This window comes from Lissotriton helveticus, chromosome 1_2 (assembly GCF_964261635.1).
Source record: "Lissotriton helveticus chromosome 1_2, aLisHel1.1, whole genome shotgun sequence".
Lineage (NCBI taxonomy): Eukaryota > Metazoa > Chordata > Amphibia > Caudata > Salamandridae > Lissotriton > Lissotriton helveticus.
This window is the reverse complement of record NC_136058.1, coordinates 356158520-356175352: the sequence shown is the minus strand read 5'-3', so window position 1 is coordinate 356175352 and position 16833 is coordinate 356158520. Positions and strand designations below refer to the sequence as shown.

Below are 16833 nucleotides of genomic sequence, written 5' to 3'. Positions count from 1 at the left end.
AGAGGTGACACTCATACTATAAGCCTCTATGCCGATGATGTGCTAGCTACCCTAACAAACGGAACTTCAGACTCGACACCCCTTGCAGTGGTCCGATGATGTTGCCCCTTACTTGGGTATCCAATTGGCCCCAATCTTGCAGGCCATGAGGACGGCTAAATTATGCCCAACTCCACACACACATTCGTGCTGAGCTACGAAGATGGAAGCATTACCAGATCTCGTGGCTGGGTCGTGTTGCAGCTATTAAGATGTCAGTCCTCCCTAAAATATTTTACCTTTTCCAGATGCTCCCCCTACCGACTCCAACCGGTTGACTACATAAGGTGCAATCAGAACTCTCACTCTTTATCTGGCAAGGGTGTAAACCAAGCATGAAACGGCTGGTCAGCTTCCTCCCTCCACACGAAGGCGGCTTGGGGATCCGAGACCTCACACTCTATTATATTGCCGCAAAGCTTCAACATCTGGTCAGAAGGAGTAGAGCTGAATCCGAGAAACATTGACTCTTCCAAGATCGAGCAATTGCAGGTACACCACTGATGCATGTTCCCTTTCTTCCGAAGCCTCGCTGCCCACCTAACTTATACGCTTCACAAATGACGCGCACAACTCTTACAGTTTGGGACCGGACTAACATACGTCACGGCCTCACTACCTTCCCATCCTCACTTACTTGACTTTTTGACTAGCCGGATTTTAACCCCAGGATGGAGCCGCAATCCTTTCGACTGTGGAGAGACGCCGGCTGCCGAGCCTTAGGCCTCATATTCGATAAAGGTGACATTCTCCCCTTCTCGCAGATTTGGACGGTACACAGCCTCCCAGATTTCGAACGCCTGCACTACTTACAAGTACAACATTGGGCATGCAACCAGGCAACCAAACACAGGCGGCTAGGCCTCTCACTCCCTACGAGAGGTGTCTCATTACGCGGTCTTCAGACAAAAAGCTAATTTCCGACCTGTACAAGAGGTTCCTGTCTGGATTCACACACACTTACCACATAGGGCGTGCGTGCTGGGAGAGGGAACTTGGACGTAGTCTTCTCCCTAAGGAGTGGGAGGGAGCATGTTCTGGAGAGTGTGTCACACAGCAACACATGTAGGTCTCACTGAGACACTTACCAAGCTTGTCCATTACTGGTATTACACACCGGAGAGATTACATCAGATGGACGTGAAGCAAAACCCTGACTGTTGGAGAGGGTATGGGAAGAGGGGCACACTGGTTCACCTCCTGTGGGACTGCGAACACCTCCACCTCCAGAATTACTGGAAGCACAAACTCGATGAAGTTAACAAACACTTAGATACAGAAATTCCTAGACTCCCTGAATACATCCTCTTAGGGGTGCCAAACCTGCTTACCTATCCCCTGAAATCCAGGCGAGGGAAGCAGATAGCCATAGCCTTAGGCACAGCTGTCCAGAATATATTAATCCAATGGAGAACACCTCGCTCTCCCGCACACACCGGGTGGTATCAGCAACTGTGGCATTTATTAGGCATGGAAAAGGTCTCCCTTACTTTGGCCGGGAAAGGCTCCTCTTTCAGCAATCTATGGCAGCCATTCCTCGCTATGCTAGCGCAAGATTTCAGGGAATTGTCCTGCCTGAGTCTCCTATGCCTTAACGCACCAGATCCCTCCACACAAGACGACTTAGCTGATTTAACGACCCTATGCTTAATACAACACTGCATAGACAGAATGCTCCGGGGTAGGGTCTAGGGTTGCTCTCTCTGAATCTTCTTCTTTCTTTTCTTTGACTATCTCTTTCGGGGTGGGGGGAGGGATTGTACCTGTCTTTGTTGACCTTTGTAAAGTCAATGCACTATTAAACATCTGAAGTGAGCCCTGCGTAGTCGGTTGCATGTGAACTTACCTTCTGCATTGCCCAATAAAAAGAATTAAACCTTAAAATGCACTTTCTTGTGTAGAAGGACTCATTAATTCAGAAAACTCTATCTATGTACATGCCCTACCTCTCCAAACAGAGAGGTTGAATAGTAATATCTCAAGATCTGGAATGTCCATTCATCCCATAACCAATACCAATCAATAATAAAACAAATTTGTCTTCACTATTAATCACACATTTGAATACATCAGAACATCAGTAATCAAACCACTGAACCCAGAATCAGCATCACATACCCAACACTTCACATGCACCATAACATTTCACCTCTCAGCGCAAGCTTCAAAATCTGAAATGTACATCAGAACCTCCTCCAACATGCTCTCAGATCATAAGAAATATTGCACAGTATTCATACTCACAATCCAAATTGCTCGGGAAGAGAGCTGCAAGTCAGGTTTCTCAGCAAAAATTCACACAGATAATCCACACTTAAAAATCCACATTTTCTAGGGACGGGGCACTAAAAGAATTTATAAGCAGAGAAGGGAGTGCTCTTTAGCATTCAGTCATCATCTGATGCCTAATTTGTATGGGAGCAAAACACTGTACACCAAAAATCAAGACACCCGTAAATTGTTTTCAGTGTTCCACACTTGACTGGATCAGCGACAGTGTTGATTCTCAATTTCATTAAGCAATGTGACCCTGTGTTAAGGAACCTACACAAAACCTCAACGTTAGGAAAAATACATTCATTAAATAAATTGAGATTAATTGGACCCACTCATTAACTGAGTTCTAGACCTATAAAAGTCAAAGGGCTTGATTACAAAATTAAAAATAAAGTGGTATCAATTCAATGAAGGCTTTCAGTGCAGAGTTATGCAGACTACGCAAAGATCAAGATTCATTGTATAGGCCTTAATGCGAGTTTGGCAGTTCATGAACCTCCGAACGCTTTGCAATCTGACCACTGTATTATGAGATGTGTGGATTACATTTGGAAAGACCATGGCTAAACCGCCGACACCGCCAGCACACCGCAGACCACCAAGATCGCGGTCGGGGGAAAGCAGTTGGATTGAATGCTACAGCGGAGTTTCACCACTGTCTGTATTATGAGTTGGCTTTTCCACAAGCTGACTGTGGTGGTGAGACCGCCAGCTTCAAGTCAGCAGAAACAAAGGATTTGTTTTGCGTACTCACCCCGTTCTCTTGTTCTGAGTTCTATGTGGATCCCTTTCTCTAGGTCCCCCCTTCACAGCAGCATCTTCACCCAGCGGATTACAACTGTGTTTGTTGCAATACACAGGTAAGTCCTTTTTGAACCATATACCCATTGCCTGGACTTTCAACATATGGGTCAGACTCCGGCAATGGGTAGGTGTTATTTTTCTACATGTATCATGCATACCTATGCATCCAACACATATGTCAAATGCTCACACAGGCATCGATATATTTGGAAAAGTAATCACCACCACTGCTAAATCTCCACAGCCACACTGCATGCATTGGGGTAAACTCGTAATAGGGCGTTCAGAAGTCCGCGTGTTCTGCGGTCTCCTGGCAGCAGTGGTGTTTATGTGTTCGCATTGTCAAACTCCTAATAATAAGCCCCTTAGTCCCTAATGGGTAGTAAAACCAATAAAAAACAGACCGCATGCCTAGCAGCATCTAAGTCTCCCGGAAAATCATTTGGCTCACCACAAAATCAAAGATGCTTATACATTACCTTGTATATTAAATCAACATTTTTGCAGATTTGTCGTGGTGTGAGCGAATATGTCATTTTTTCAACAATCAGAGCACATATTTCAATATTATTTTGCTTTAACACCTATGCACTAACTCACCACATGAATAATTATTCAGCATCCTCTATGCTAATATCATAAAGAGATGTTCCAACAATAGGATATATTCACTATAACGTTTTACATAAATGAATGGGGCTCAAGTGAACACGTGGAAGATTTTGCAACATGTAACAAGAAGTGAAGTAAAGAAAGATCTTTGTGAACAGAACAATAATAAGTAAAAAAAAAAGAACATTAAATAGTGGTTGTGTTCTGTGGAGCCTGTGGGAAGATTGTGTGTTTGTTTGGCGGGTGGAGGTAGGTTGGAACCATTGAATGAGTGACAAAGATGACCTCCATGTTGAACAAGATGGCGCTTTTATCGAGATTTGACGTAGTTTACGTAGATTCGAAATACGCATTTCTACACATCATAGGAATTTCCTTTTGTGAAAAAGCACATTATATCAGTATGTACGTTGTATTTTATGTTTTTAAATATCTGTTTCACACTGTTAATGATGTACAAAAATATAAACACATAAACACCATTGTGTCTTGGATTTCCGATTCCAGAAACTCCCTGAAAAAAATACCTGTAACAAAGATAACTCTCAAGGGAGTGCGCCCTTGACGAGAAAGGGAGGGTATTCTCAACATTTGTGAGCGGAATGTCACTCTGCAGGAACCACCATCACTTTACCAGAAGATGCATGAATAACATCTTCGTCATCGAGCCCTTCAGCTGCTTCATGCTGGCAGGGAACAACGTCTTCAGAGTTAGGATTCGACAAGAATGCAAAACCATTAATTGAATGCACATTCAGAGAGGCTGATGGGGAAAACACCGAGAGGAAGAGAGAAGTGACAGAAAAAGAGCATAACAAAGAAGTCACATGGCGTGGAGGACTGGCTGTCAATGAAACAGGAAGAAGTAGGATAATATGCAAAAGCAGACTGACTAAAGACCAAAGTCACACCACAAACAGAGAGGAAGACATGATACCCAGAGGCACGCACAAGTGCACACGCTTGTGAAGACGCAGTTCGTTAACTCAGAGGAACTAGGAAGCGCGTGCCCAGGGGTGAAAGAAGCACACACCGACACCACCACTCACCGCTATGGACGTGTGCAGGCCGTCACCTTCAGGAAGGGCCCTCTGGATCCTGCTGCTGGCCGGACTATGGTGAGTGTGACCTCCAAGTGACCTTTCCCTACTACCCTGCCAATTGGCAGCGCCTGGGAGGGAGGTTAGATCAGGGAGATGGAATGGTGCGTGTCCTTTCTCCATCTTGTGACCTATAGCAGGCAGGCCCGGTTCCAGGAATTTTTATTTGGGTGGGCCAAGGGCGCATTCGGGTGGGCCACTGTGGGCCCAATTTGTCACTTCTGGAGGTAGCCTACAAGCCCTAGATTACATCATATGTACTTGCAAACAGGCAGCATGATACAACGGATTGCTTCTGTGTGTACACAGAGCATGTGGAGAGTTATTTGAAAGTAAGACCAATGTCTGGACCTAACTGCACACCCTCAAATTCCAGCTGGCCAGGCAGTAAGAGCAATGTCTGGACCTAACTGCAAGCCCTCGAATTCCAGCTCCCCGGCTTCAACACAAGTACTTGAATGCTAAGCATAATATTACAGGGTCTATTTTAGTGCTGGTGCAAAAGTATTTATTGGCATCCCACCACTGACCTCTTTCTCGGTAGACACCGTTACTACCACCCTCCACCAGTGCCCGTCATCTCTTCATACCCCCTCCACATGACCTACTCCTCAGACTCCCTCCCACCCTCCACCAGTGCCCCCTCATCACTCCAAAGCCCTTCCTATGACCTCCTCCTCAGACTACCTTGCAAGTACCCTCCACCAGTGTCCCTCATCTCTTCGTACCCCCTCCACATGACCTCCTCCTCAGACTCCCTCCCACCCTCCACCAGTGCCCCCTCATCACTCCATAGCCCGCCCCAAGACCTCCTCCTCAGACTCCCTCACAAATACCCTCCACCAATGCCCCTCATCTCTCCATAGCTCCTCCTCCATGACCTCCCCCTCATGACCTACTCCTCGGATTCCCTCATTGCCATCTTCCAACACTGCCCTTCATCTCTCCCTAGCCTCTTCCCCTCATGACCTCCTCCTCAGACTCCCTGCCTACCGCCCTCCACCAGTGAACCTCATCGCTCCAAAGCCCCTCCCCTCATGACCTCTTCCTCGGATTTCCTCACTGCCACCCTCCACCAGTGCCTCTCATCACTCCAAAGCTCCTCCCGCATGACCTCCTCCTCAGACTCCCCCACAAACAACCTCCACCAGTGGCCCTCATCTCTCCGTATCTCCACCCCCATGACCTCTTCCTCGGATTACCTCATTGCCACCTCCACCAATGCCCCTCATCGCTCCATAGTCCCTCCCTCCAGGATGTCCCTCTCGGATTCCCTTATTGCCACCCTCCAACAGTGCCCATCATCTCTCCGCAGCCCCTCTTTCATATGCATTGTATTTGTTGTATAGCGCTACACGCAGTGTAGGGTGTCACAGTACAAATTCCAAATTCAATTTCAATTCAAAAGACCTTTATTCGAATTTCATAAAATTCATAAAAGCACATACAATAAAAACAGTCCCATTCTCTATGCAGATCTATTTACAGTAATCATAATAGGAGTGTCACAGTACTGTATATCACACACACATTATGCAGAGACAATGATTCATAAAAGTATGCAAATCAGCCTATAGGGAATGTCACATAAGCTATTGAGGATTACCAGATGTAGGAATCACATGCCATCCATGCTGCTGGGCAAGATGTTTCAAGAGGGTTGGGTCTGGAGAAGCACAAACGCAGGATTTAAAGTATACCCCGGTGGTTGGCTTTACTGATTAGAATGTATATCTGCTCAAACTTTTTATTGCAACATTAGAATAATGAAAGACTGGGAAAATTCGAACTAACTAGCAATACAAAAAAAACACATTCTAATTATACCATTCTGGTTTGTATGCAGGTCTTGGATGACAGTCCATAGGTCACTGTCCTATGTTAGGATTGTAACTTCTGAACTGCAAGCAATCAAAAGATCTCTGTGTACAACAGCAGTAATCCACTGAGCTATCCACGTTAACTACAGTTTATCTGCATTTAAAAACTACCAACAGACAAAAGATTGCTCTCCAGCAGGATTATTAATCCCCAGACTTCTCTGGACATTTGTGCATTCTTGGCAGAACCAGAACAAACAATGTAAATTAAATATACATTTCACACGAAGTATGTCTTCCTCACAGATTAAAAAACACAACAATAGCCACACATTCTCTTACCTGCTCCTTACAAACTCTGTCACAGCCCCATTTGATAAACAGCTCAAGGGGTCAGGAAGTTCAGGAAAATGAATCGGCAAAAACAAACTCCTCTTCACCAGCTGGAAAGAATGAAATATCCACGCAGCAGGACGGTACACGCATCCAGTGCCAACGAAAGGATTAGTCCCCTTCGCCATGCCCCTATTGTAGCTGCACGAGTGGGTGGGGATACAGCCCATCTTTCTAATAGGAGATGCGTGATTGGGGGTGCGAGCCCAGGCCCAATCATGCAACTCTTAAACAAAGAAGAAAAATAACGTCAGAGGACCGCATCAACTGACCAGAAGGAGCCATAGTCATCGTCCATAAGAACATCTGCCTCCCGACCATTTACTCAAACAGCCCAACAACAGCCATGGTACACCTCCATTTCCAGATCCTGACCACCCCCAACATCACCCTCCAGGGCTCCCTTGTCTACAGACATCCTGCCCACCCACCCTTCACCAACGACATCGTAGACATCATTGCACCTCAGGCTCTTGCATCCAACAATTACATCCTGCTCCGCAACCTAAACTTCCACCTAGACAACCAAAGTGACCAGAACACTGCATCCTTTCTGGAGAACCTGGCCAGCATTGCACTCAAGCAGCTAGTTACCACTTGTACCCAAGCAGCTGGACACATGCTCGACCCCGTCTTCTCCACCAGCAGAAACATCACCTACAGCCACACCACTGAACTCATCTGGACCGACCACCACTGCGTGCACTTTGCCTTCACTACTCCCACGTTGCACCACCACCCTCACTGCCACCCCCGTCTTAACTGGTTCAAGACATCCAAAGAACACCTCACTGTCTTCCTCAGCAGTACCGTACTGCCGTTAATAGCAACCACCAACACCTCAGCATGCAACATTCACCAATGGATCTCCAAGTGCGCAACACTCTGGCCCTCCTGAAGAAGGCACCCGACAAACAGCACTCAAAGAAAGCCAGCTAGTTCACTCCCATTGGAGGAAACAGTAAGGGCCTTATTTATGAGAAGTGAAGCATCACTGCATGAAAACAGTGATATGTCACTTCTCAGTGCGCCCTCCTTGAGACACTTATGATGCGTCATATTTCTGACGTATCTGTAGGTGCAAAAAAGACGCATTGCTGGAGTGTGGCACAAAAATGACACAAGTCCAGCAATGGGTCACTACATATGCGCAAGTCCCATGTTAAATGTGCCTGCGTCATTAACACCTTGTAGGACGCCTGCGTCCTACAAGTGGCACAGTGAAATCTCATAGATTTAACTGCGTCACTTCTACGACCCTTTCTTGCGTCACCCACCCTGCAGACATTATACCTGGCACATGTATAATGTGTATCGTGGGTTTACAAAGTGATGCATCTACCCAGATGCATAATTTTGTAAAGAGGGCGCAACATGGCACATTTTGTGCGCCTGAATACACCAAATGTTTGGGAAAAAGAACCTAGCCAAAGCGGATTTTTCAAGACTCAGTTGGAGTTTGAAAACAATTAAGAAAGAAAAGCTTTTCTTTCTTGAGTCTCCTCACTCACCAGGGTTTCCCCACGGTGACATGCTTCATCACAGGAGCCATCCCAGTCCTCTACAGACTGAGGCGTGCTACAACTTGCGTAATTATGTAGGAGCACTTAAGTGATGGACTATGTGTAATGCAGACAGTGTAGTGGGGTGGAGTGGGCTAATGTGAGTTAAAAATACCTTGCTAGTGGGCGACACAATTTTATTCTTGCTCCTAGTTGGTATGGTCTAAAAACAAGGTAGAACGCTGGATGACCTAGTTATAATGGGTTAGGTGTACCTAGCATTGTATTTGTCAACATGTTTTGAGCATTCCCCAAGCTCTTCGTCAGGACTTCACAGTGACCAGCCCTGTGTATGCCACTCCTAGTTAAACTCAACTGAGGTGAAAAGAAATATTAAATTACGCTGCAACTAAAAAGCATGTGTTAGTACACACATACGTCTGAGCATTGTCACGTAGTATCTGTTTTTTGTTAAGGGGATCACATGCCCCCTGCATTTCTTATGGTTCCATCTGTAATAATAATTATTCTCTGCACACATACACTGCTGCAGCACCTCTTATTAATAATCCCATAGGCAAAACCTAATATATTTACAAATGCTTGTCTTGCTTGACCCCCAAATACTAAATGCAACTTCTTCTTTTTATACACAAATAGATTGGTTATTTATTGTTTACCAAATCATTAAGGACTTTCCTGTTTCCTTCTTGGTATTTTCTCATTACTCCTTAACACTTATCTCTTTAAAAACTTGCTGTAGCAAATACATAATAAAACAATACACCTATGTTTATGTTTTACTTCTCAAATCTTTCTTGTCCAAAGAACAATCCCCTCTATTTCCAGACCTTTTACGCCACAGAGGTTCTGAGATGAGACTGATGAACACCACACACATCCAGCACCAGAGCCACAGAATCCCTAAACACACTTACTGGCCTTTGCATCCCTACTCTTCACCCCTACCTTTCTGGGCCAGTCATCTGCAATAGTGCTAGTGCCTAAAAAATGCTACATGTTATATCTTGTTTTTCTTCCTACTTAGCTATGTCCATTTTTTCTTCTGCAGTTTTGGAGGTGTCTGTTCTTCCTCTTTTGTTTCTCCAATACTCCTCCTCTTTGGGGATCCTGGTCCTGCCTTTTATTCTATAGATTTCTCTAGTGTCCATTCTTAAAGATCAGCCTCTGTTGTTGCTCCTTTCTTCATTGTTTCTTCTCAAGTGTTTAAAGTTTCACAATTTCCATATCACTTGTCCTCATACTGCCCTCAAGCACTGTCTCTTCTTTTCCAAATAGCTCTCTTTAGAAAACATTCCTCACCCACCAGGCTCCTCTTCCTTTCTCCTCACTGCCTATAGCCTCCTTTTCAGACATTTCTAGCAAATGCTGGCACTCCTATGTTTTTTCTAGTATTTTTCTTCTAGCTCAGGTTTCTCCTAATCACCTTTTTTCCATCATGTTTTTATCCAAGATCTCCAGTTTCTCCAGTTAATACCCCAGTGCTCTTGTAACTCCCCCTTATTTAGCACTCCCTAATTTCCTTTTCTGTTCTTACTCCCTCGTGTTCTTCTGCCCATAGTCTCCATTTCCTGCTCTAGACTCTATTGCTCCCTCTCACTTCTCATTTGTTGATAGCCTCTTTTCTTATTATTTTACTTGCATGACCCTTGTCTTATTTCTCACACTTTCTCTGCCATCCTCTCAGTGGTGGCCTCCAATCTCACACACTAATTTCTCAGCTGTCTCCACTCTCTTCTTCTTCCTCAGCTCTCGATAGTGCATCTCTCCTTAGCTGTCCATGATCTTCTCTCTACTGGTTTGTCTCTCAGTAATAGTCAGTGTCAGCCGCCTCCACTGTTTTTTCTCCCACCTCCTGATGTTAACAATCATTATTTCTTCTCTCCTCTCCAGGCTCCCCATGGCACAGCTCGACTCTTCGAGGTATGTTGACCTATATAGATTTGGTTTAGTCAAACCCGGAGGCAGAGTTTTACAACTCAGCTGTAACTCATTATAGACAGATGTTAGGATTATCTGGTTGTAAATATTTATATAAAGTTCCTACCTACACAGGAATACACTACAATTGTGGGAAGAAACAGGCATTTATTAGTGAAACATCGGGAAATTGAGGCAAATAATGCTAAATTCACTCCAATTTCAGACTTCATTTATACATTTTCTACAATGCATTAAGCAGGATAGGACACGTAAAGTGATGTGAACTTCTAGATTTCAGCAAACGAGCAGGTGTCTAGCTCTTCTCATGGGAATAATGTGAGAAGAAATTGATGACTTGATACATTGCGGTAGCGTAGAAAGATGACATCACTAAACTAGTATTTCTGGCTTGTCTATGCCAAAAAAGGCTACACTTACTTGAACAGTATTCAGGCAGAATGTGCAGAGCACACCTCTGAAACATAAGATGCCAGTACATTTAAGATGTGTGCTCTTGTTCCATAATGCAAAGCTTTAGCAGGTATGAAAACAGTTTCACATAAGCCATGTATCCAATGAGAGGGTGGGCATTTTATGCTGTCTATTTAGGGCCAGGATACGAGTGTGATGGTGCGGTGGCGGGTCCGCCCCGCAGCGACACCTCTAAACCCGTGTGAGAACTGCCCGCCAAATAGTAACTTTTTTTGTCATTGGCGGGCGGTTCCTTTGCCGTTCCCACAGCAGTGCCTATATAAAAGAGCATCAAAGGAAGTTCCAGCATGGCATGAATTCGAAAGGGCATGCCATGCTGGAACTTCTTTGCATGCACACAGGGGGGCATATGTTGTGCCCCCCTGTTTACATCCACAAGGCATGAGGCACGAGGGGGAACTGCAGGACCCTCTTTCTTTCATCTCCACCACTGTATAGAGGAAAGACCGCCATAAAATAAGTGGCAGAGATAAAACTTGTAAAATGCTTGGCAGGACCGCAACTGAGTGGAATACATATGAGACTGAGGACGTGGGTTGTAAGGAGAAATGGATCGCCTGCAGCGCTGCCCCAAAATTGAGGCACTTTAAAAATCCATATACCTCTGTTTTGAAAAGGAGCAGATGTGTCTGGCCTGAATCATGTAACTGGAATGCTTGTCCAGAATAACTCTATGGGACCTGTTTCAAACAAGTGTACGCTTTAAAATGTGTATGCGCAAAGAGAGGCACAACCTACAAACACATGCAGTACAAGGAAACCGACTTGAAATTAACATTTATATCCTAACAACATATGTTAAGTCAAATGAAAACGATAGTGATCATGTTAAAAGTTTTATTTCATGTTAAACAATAGGTTCTTATGTTCAGAATCATCATATTTCTCAAATACAATCGTGAGAAGGTACCCCAGAGGGAGGGAGGGAGGGAGGGAAGAGAGCAGCTATGTGCAAGTGTGAAGGTAATTGAGAGAGGGAGAGCAGTGAACAATATATACATCCAATTCTTAAAAAGCCTATCCAGCAACCGTATTTTCAAAATCTTAATATAAGAGAACACAGTGAAGTAGGGAAAATTTAGTATAGCGAAGAGGTAAAAATTGCTATTCCCACACCAGTTTGTGAAACAGTAGGGAAAGTGATGGATAGCAGAAGGGTAAATATTACTATTTCCACTCCAGTGAGTGCAACAGTAGGGAAAGTACTGGATAGCAGAAAAACAAACATTAGCAATTAAAAATGTATATATATTCTTAAAAATAAATAAATAATATTTAACAAATATATCATTACATATATTAAACATATAAAAATAAGACATGTTATAATAGAAATTACATTAAAAAAAACCCTACAAATATGATGTTAAATAATATATTAAATACATTGATAGACACTATTTATTTAAAAGAAACAAATATTCACAAACAAACAAATTATTAAAAACATAGATGTATTTTTTTTTCCTACCACTATTCCCACTCCAGTGAGTGCAACAGTAGGGAAAGTACTGGATACCGGAGGGGTATAATTTACTATTCCCACTCCAGTGAGTGAAGCAGTAGGGAAAGTATTGGACAGCTGAAAAACAAAAATTTCTAATAACATTATAACAATGAAAAAAACAAATATATATATATTCTTAAAAAAAAATAATATAAACAAATTAACCATTATATATATTAAACATATAAAAATAAAACATATTATAATCTTAATTAAATATATTAAAAACCTACAAATAAGATATTAAAAAATATAGTAAATACATTTATAAACAATATTTTTTTAAAGAAACAAATATCCACAAACAAATTATTAAGAACTTAAATGTATTTATTTTATTTCCTACCCTATAACACCACACCAATAAAAAAGATATCAACATTTTAATTAAAATGTATTTCCATACTTAGCATAATTAATAATACATTTAAGATATATTATTATTCAAAAAAAGAGAATAAACATTCATTGATTACACAGTCTTTAACACTACAACACAACACACACCTAAAATCAATTACACAATTGCGATTAATAATTGCTAATTAATTAATTTGAATTAATTAACAAATAATTTATCAATAAAAATAAATTACTTCCCACACTTCCAAAAAAGTATATCTACACAACACACCTTTCAAATTAAATGTACAATTATGAATAATAATTACTAATTAATTAATTTAAAATAATTAACAAATAATTATTAATTCATCATTAAAAAAATAAATTACTTTCCACACTTCCCACCATTTATACCTATAAACACCATAACACATACCTAAAATTAATTACACATTTACCATAATTAACGACTAAATAAATAGTTTAAATAATTAACAACTAATTAGGAATTCATCAATAACATTTGAATTACTTCCCACCCTTCCTACTATTTACACCTATAAGCACCACAACACACAACTTTGGGCTGCATTCGCAAACAACCTCATTCCGGGGGCTACTACTGGCTCACCATAATCCTATGGGTGAGCCTCAATCAGAAGGATTTTTGCACCCGTAAGCGACGCCGTCGCAGGGTGTTGATTCAGCACTGGGCTCTTCACTTACCTTTACTGAGGGAATGTTATGTTATGTTATGTTAGTGACACTTCTATAGCGCGCAGCTGCCCCAGCCAAGGGACGTCCCGGCGCTTCAGGAAGAGTACCCAAACACAACACAGAAGTACAAGGCGAAGGCGAAGAGAAGCAGGAACCTAACAGCTATGAGGGAACAGATGCGTTTTGATAACCCTCCTAAATTTCGACAGATCATCAATTGCGTGAATGTGAGGTGGAAGAGAGTTCCACAACTTTGCCGCCAAGACCCGGAAGGAACGCCCTCCCGCTCTACAAAGTCTAGATCGAGGGACCACAGCCAAGTTTTGGCCCAGAGATCTCAGGGGTCGCGAGGGCACATAAGGCTTCACAAGATCGACAAGAATCTGGGGGGAGGCCATCTTGAGGATCTTAAAAGAGGCACAAGGTCGTAAAGTGAATCCTCTGAGCCATAGGCAGCCAATGTAGAGAACGGATGGTACTCGCAGACTCGCACAGCTGCCACCTTACCCTCACTCTAATTGGAGAGATCACCGCGTTTTCGCGGGTCCCTGCCCACTGTCTTGTGTGGTGGCCATCTTGGGAGGGGGGACACTGCCGGCGGCGGGGTTAGCGCTATAGTCTTCAGGCGCTCGGCGAGCATAAAGGCAGACGTCAGGCAGGTGAGCACCCTTAACATCTTGAAACAGAACGCTAAGAAAAGCCCTCGCATTCACAGCTACCCTGCTGCAAGCTGTACAATTTAATTCGTTTTTAAAAGCCCCGTTTTTGGTCATATTTATTTTTCTTCATTTACCTGTTTTCCTTTGATTTTAATTAAGGCCACTCGCAGACTCGCACAGCTGACACCTTACCCCCACTCTAATTGGAGAGATCACCGCGTTTTCGTGGGTCCCTGCCCACTGTCTTGTGTGGTGGCCATCTTGGGAGGGGGGACACTGCCGGCGGCGCGGTTAGCGCTATAGTCTTCAGGCGCTCGGCGAGCATAAAGGCAGGCGTCAGGCAGGTGAGCACCCTTAACATCTTGAAACAGAACGCTAAGAAAAGCCCTCGCATTCACAGCTACCCTGCTGCAAGCTGTACAATTTAATTCGTTTTTAAAAGCCCCGTTTTTGGTCATATTTATTTTTCTTCATTTACCTGTTTTCCCTTGCTTTTAATTAAGGCCACTCGCAGACTTGCACAGCTGCCACCTTACCCCCACTCTAATTGGAGAGATCACCGCGTTTTCGCGGGTCCCTGCCCACTGTCTTGTGTGGTGGCCATCTTGGGAGGGGGGACACTGCCGGCGGCGCGGTTAGCGCTATAGTCTTCAGGCGCTCGGCGAACATAAAGTCAGCCATGCTGACGCGCAGCGGCATCACGCAGCGTCATCACCGGAATGTCGACGGAGTTTCGCCAGAGTTAAGCCCGTCTGGGCCCGTCCGGATCCAGACGGGCACAGGGCATGTTACTCTGCTCAACTCTGCCGTATGTATGGACACTACTCTCAGATATCCCAGGGATACTCTGCTATCGTTACAGGCCCCTAGGCATACTAGCTGCAGCTACCAGTGGGTAGAAGGCACCTCTTATACTCAATGCCCACTATGTTATTTAGGTAGTACCCTGAATGACCTGATACAGTTTTCCATGGCTCTGCTTAATTGCAGATCATTACCGTGTCACGCCGTGGAAATGAATTCTTTAATTCTGGATCATAGTTTGGATGCCGTGTTCCTTACGGAAACTTGGCTGACCTCTAGTTCCGGACCTGATATTGCTAAAGCCCTCCCTCCAGGATACCTTATGCATCATCTAGATAGGCCGGATGGGAGGGGGGGAGGAGTCGCCATTGTGTATAGAGATAAATATGTATGCAAAGCGATAGACTGCGGTATTAATAATTCTGAAAGCTATCAATTTTCGCTGCGCATATCTTCTACTAACTCTATTTCTGGCCTTCTGGTTTATCGGCCTCCTGCAACGTTGGGAAACTTCTTAGATTCCCTCATTGAGGCAGTGATACCATTGGCTGCCGCGTCCTCCAACTTTATAGTGCTCGGAGACCTTAATTTACATTTCGATGATCCTTGTGATGCAGTAGCGAGAGACCTACAAGGCACGGTGGGTGCATTTGGTCTGCACCTTGTCAATGTTGGTGTCACCCACAATAAGGGTCATCAGCTGGATGTTGCTTTTGCAAACTTTGAGAACCTGCAAGCCCTCCAGCCTTTGGATCTTCCCTGGACGGACCATTGTTTAGTCCCTCTTACATGGCTGTTGGGGAAAGAGAGAGATCCTGTGCCTAAACGGTATACAATGGAACGACTCTGGTCGAGGCTACCAGCTGATAGCTGGGCCACAGAGTTGGCAAGAACTTGTCCTCCCCCTGTCACTGACCCCATTGTTGCCGACCAGCATGTGGGAAGTTGGTTGACTAATACGTTAGACTCACTGATTCCGAAAAAGAGAAGGCCCATTAGGGAAAGGAGAGTCGGTTCCGCGCCCTGGTATACCCCTGAGCTTAGGGGTCTTAGAACATCATGTAAAAGGTCAGAACGGGCTTGGAGGAGAGAACGAACGGAAGAAAGTCGGGAGGACTATAAGATAGAGATGAGGAAGTATAAAGTCGCTTTGAAAGATGCCAAAAGGGACTTCTTCAGTGATAGGATTGAAAGGGCAAGTAACTCACCAGGGGAAGCGTTCAAAATTTTTAAAGAGCTTCTGAAGGCCCCGGTTCCACCTGTTGTGCACGACAATCCTCAAGAAAAATGTGAAGAGCTAGCTGACTTTTTCCATTCGAAAATAGAGAAGATCCTGTCCTCGTTGCCTGCGACCCCTCAGATCTCCTCGGACCCTAGCCCAGTAATATGCTCCGCTGAGCTGTCCTCCTTCGGCCCTTTCTCTGAGAAGGAGGTTATAAAAGTCCTGAAAGGGATGAAGAGTGGGTCTCCTAGCGACCCGGTGCCTGTGAAATATCTTAAACTTGTAGCAAATACTTTGGCCTCCCCGCTCACAGATCTCATTAATCTCTCACTCTCCCAGGGCACTGTGCCTCAGAGATGGAAAAATGCAGTTGTCAAAGCTTTATTGAAGAAACCTGGATTAGACTCCTCAAATTTGGCCAACTACAGGCCTATATCACTTCTGCCCGGCTTCTCAAAAGTCGCTGAAAAGTTGGTCAACCGCCAGCTCTCCCACCATCTAGAGTCCCACCACTTGTTGGGGGACTCCCAGACGGGCTTTCGCCCTGGTCAAGGAACAGACACAGCCTTATTGGCAGTGGTGGAGGAAGCAAGGAG

General features: G+C 44.1%; 1 protein-coding gene across 2 annotated transcripts in view; it reads left to right on the top strand.

The window, feature by feature from the left end:
• Window positions 1–4656: 4656 nt before the first annotated feature.
• The window catches only part of LOC144807916 (uncharacterized), a 503122-nt gene continuing 490945 nt past the window's right edge, over window positions 4657–16833 (top strand). Inside the window, exons 1-2 of one of the 2 annotated variants that reach the window (XM_078673507.1) lie at window positions 4657–4850; window positions 10462–10491. In XM_078673507.1, the coding sequence (XP_078529633.1) occupies window positions 4786–4850; window positions 10462–10491 (95 nt within the window). In that variant the 5' untranslated portion in view covers window positions 4657–4785. The remainder of the gene's footprint in view (window positions 4851–10461; window positions 10492–16833) is intronic. The other variant, XM_078673509.1, reaches the window with a different exon arrangement.